This window comes from Pygocentrus nattereri, chromosome 4, assembly GCF_015220715.1.
Source record: "Pygocentrus nattereri isolate fPygNat1 chromosome 4, fPygNat1.pri, whole genome shotgun sequence".
In the NCBI taxonomy this organism is placed as follows: Eukaryota; Metazoa; Chordata; class Actinopteri; order Characiformes; family Serrasalmidae; genus Pygocentrus; species Pygocentrus nattereri.
The window spans coordinates 476,379-478,878 of NC_051214.1; the positions used below are offsets into that span (position 1 = coordinate 476,379).

General features: G+C 49.0%; 1 protein-coding gene across 1 annotated transcript in view; it reads left to right on the forward strand.

Annotated features, from left to right (window-relative positions):
* The first annotated feature begins 1,572 nt into the window (after positions 1-1,572).
* Positions 1,573-2,500, forward strand: part of si:dkey-119m7.4 (uncharacterized protein LOC560629 homolog) — a 21,463-nt gene continuing 20,535 nt past the window's right edge. The window contains exon 1 of the mRNA XM_037537643.1: positions 1,573-2,029. Within this exon, the coding sequence (XP_037393540.1) occupies positions 1,712-2,029 (318 nt within the window). The 5' untranslated portion in view covers positions 1,573-1,711. The remainder of the gene's footprint in view (positions 2,030-2,500) is intronic.

The following is a 2,500-nucleotide window of genomic DNA, read 5'->3' on the forward strand; positions in this document are numbered from 1 at the left end:
GACAGACTCTGTGTGATGTTAGAAGTCCTGTTTGGTGACTCACTGTCCGTTTGAATAGACCATCGTGTTCAGATGAAGCTACAATTTCTAAACTCACACTGTACGAAACGCTCCGTCTGACTGACCGGCTACGGGAAACACAGCCTCTACAGACGGTCTGTCTACAGACCGTCATCAATAAAGCTGATTCACTCAGAATAACCGAGTACTGAGCAAACATGCTGAGACGCTGAGCAGCGCTGATAACGCTGAGCACTGAGGCTACAGCAGGCGCTGATGCTCACGGCAGGACAGTTCGGTCTCTCTACAGCCTGATTTACAGAAAAATCACAGTATTAATGTTCAAATCTCGATATTCTACTCAGTCTAACGGAGTAAAGTCTCTCATACAGACTCTGGCAGGAAATGTCGACTTTTTCTCCTCCATTCTGTTGGCCTGTGAGTCTCCACCCGTGCTGGAGAAGTGGCTGTGATTGTGTTTTGGTAAACAGTTTATAATCCCTCAGTGCATCCTGGTGGGAATCTGTTGAGGCGGAATGTTTACAGTGATTACGGCTTTGTGTCCGACTGTGACGGAGTCAGTAACTCTTCTCTGAGTGATCAGATCCCCCTTCATTGAGTTTGATCATTAGCGCAGCAGCTACACTCAGAATACGGCACACGGTATCAGCTGGTATCTGAATGTTGGTGTCAGTGAATTTTTATGAGTACAGTATTGGACCGATACCCGATACCAGCATCAGTATCAATTCATCCATGTTTCAGAGGATTCCACCCAAAGCTGGAGGTACATTGTGCAGTGCTGCGTCTTGCAATATCTCTCTGGGTCTGCTAGGGGGCATCAGGAGTGCTAAACCTGTTATCTCCTGTCTCTCTCTCTTGCTGTCTGCTTTCTCTCTGTCTCATTCTCTTTCTATCTCTTTGGTCTTTCTCTCTTCTCTCTCTTTGTTCTGTTTCTCTTTTCTCTCTGTCTGTTTTCTCTGTGCTTCTGTTTGAAAATGAGAGTAAAGCTGTTTCTTCTGAGGAAATTGTCGGCTGAGGAAAGATGGAAGTGATAAATAGGGAGAGAAAGAAGTGAGGGAAAAACACTTTGCAGGAGAGAGAGAGAAAGACAGACAGAGAGAGAGGGAGACAGAGAGAGAGAGAGAGAGAGAGAGAAAGACAGACAGAGAGAGAGGGAGACAGAGAGAGAGAGAGAGAAAGACAGACAGAGAGAGAGGGAGACAGAGAGAGAGAGAGAGAAAGACAGACAGAGAGAGAGGGAGACAGAGAGAGAGAGAGAGGTGAGAGAGGGGGAAAAAGAGAGAGAGACAGAGAGAGGGAGAGGTGAGAGAGAGACGGGAAAGAGAGACAGAGAGAGAGAGAGAGAGAGAGAGAGGTGAGAGAGAGAGAGGGGGGAGAGAGACAGAGAGAGGGAGAGACAGAGGGAGAGGTGTGAGAGAGAGAGAGCGAGAAAGTGTAGTAAACAGAGTTTATGTCTCCTCCCTCACGTCTAAGTCACTCCCAGCCATTTATGTCACACTGTACACCTTGCTCGTCCTCTCTCTCTGCCTCACTCTGCCTCTCTCTATAGGTGTTAGAAGGCTCCCACATTCTTCTCTCTCTCTCTCTCTCTCTCTCTCTCTCTTTCCCCTCTCTCTGTCTCTCTCTCTGTCTCTCTCTCTCAGCTCTGAGCTGGTTCTGTGTTCTCTGTGGGGGTTAAAGACTCAGGATGAACTTTGATGACGTGCTGGTCCGGATCGGGGGGTTCGGACGTTTCCAGAAGATTCTGTATGTGTGGATCTGTCTGCCGCAAATTTTCCTGGCATTCCACATGCTGGTGTCTGTGTTCACCGGAGCCGTGCCGCCTCACCTGTGCCGTGACTCCCACCCTGGCACGCTCTACTTCAACTTCACCCTCAGCCCAAGCGCACAGGAGTCCTGCGGACCCCCCAAGCACAGCAACAGCAGCCTGAGTCCCCATAGCGCCACCTGCAGGGATGGCTGGGAGTTCAGCAAGGACATCTTCCTCAGCACTGTCGCCACGGAGGTGAGCCGGGACCTCGGGCCTCGGGCATATTCATCAGAACCGAGAGCTGGTCTTTTTTACATAAACACAGCATCAGCCTGTTTCAGCAGATCTAGAATCAGGTACTTTAGTTCTTTAGTATCAGCGGTTCCACCATTCCGCCCTCGTTAAAAGTGCCATATTTTAGCCCTTTTAGTTGCTGTATTTTTACTACATCCATGTAAACACCTCAGTCGGAATAACACCTCTGTCTCTCTCTCTCTGTCTCTCTCTCTCTCTGTCTCTCTCTCTCTCTCTCTCTGTCTCTCTGTCTCTCTCTCTCTCTGTCTCTCTCTCTCTCTCTGTCTCTCTCTCTCTCTCTCTCTGTCTCTCTCTCTCTCTCTCTCTCTCTCTGTCTCTGTCTCTGTCTCTCTCTCTCTCTCTCTCTCTCTCTCTCTCTCTCTGTCTCTGTCTCTGTCTCTCTCTCTCTCTCTCTCTCTCTCTCTCTATCCT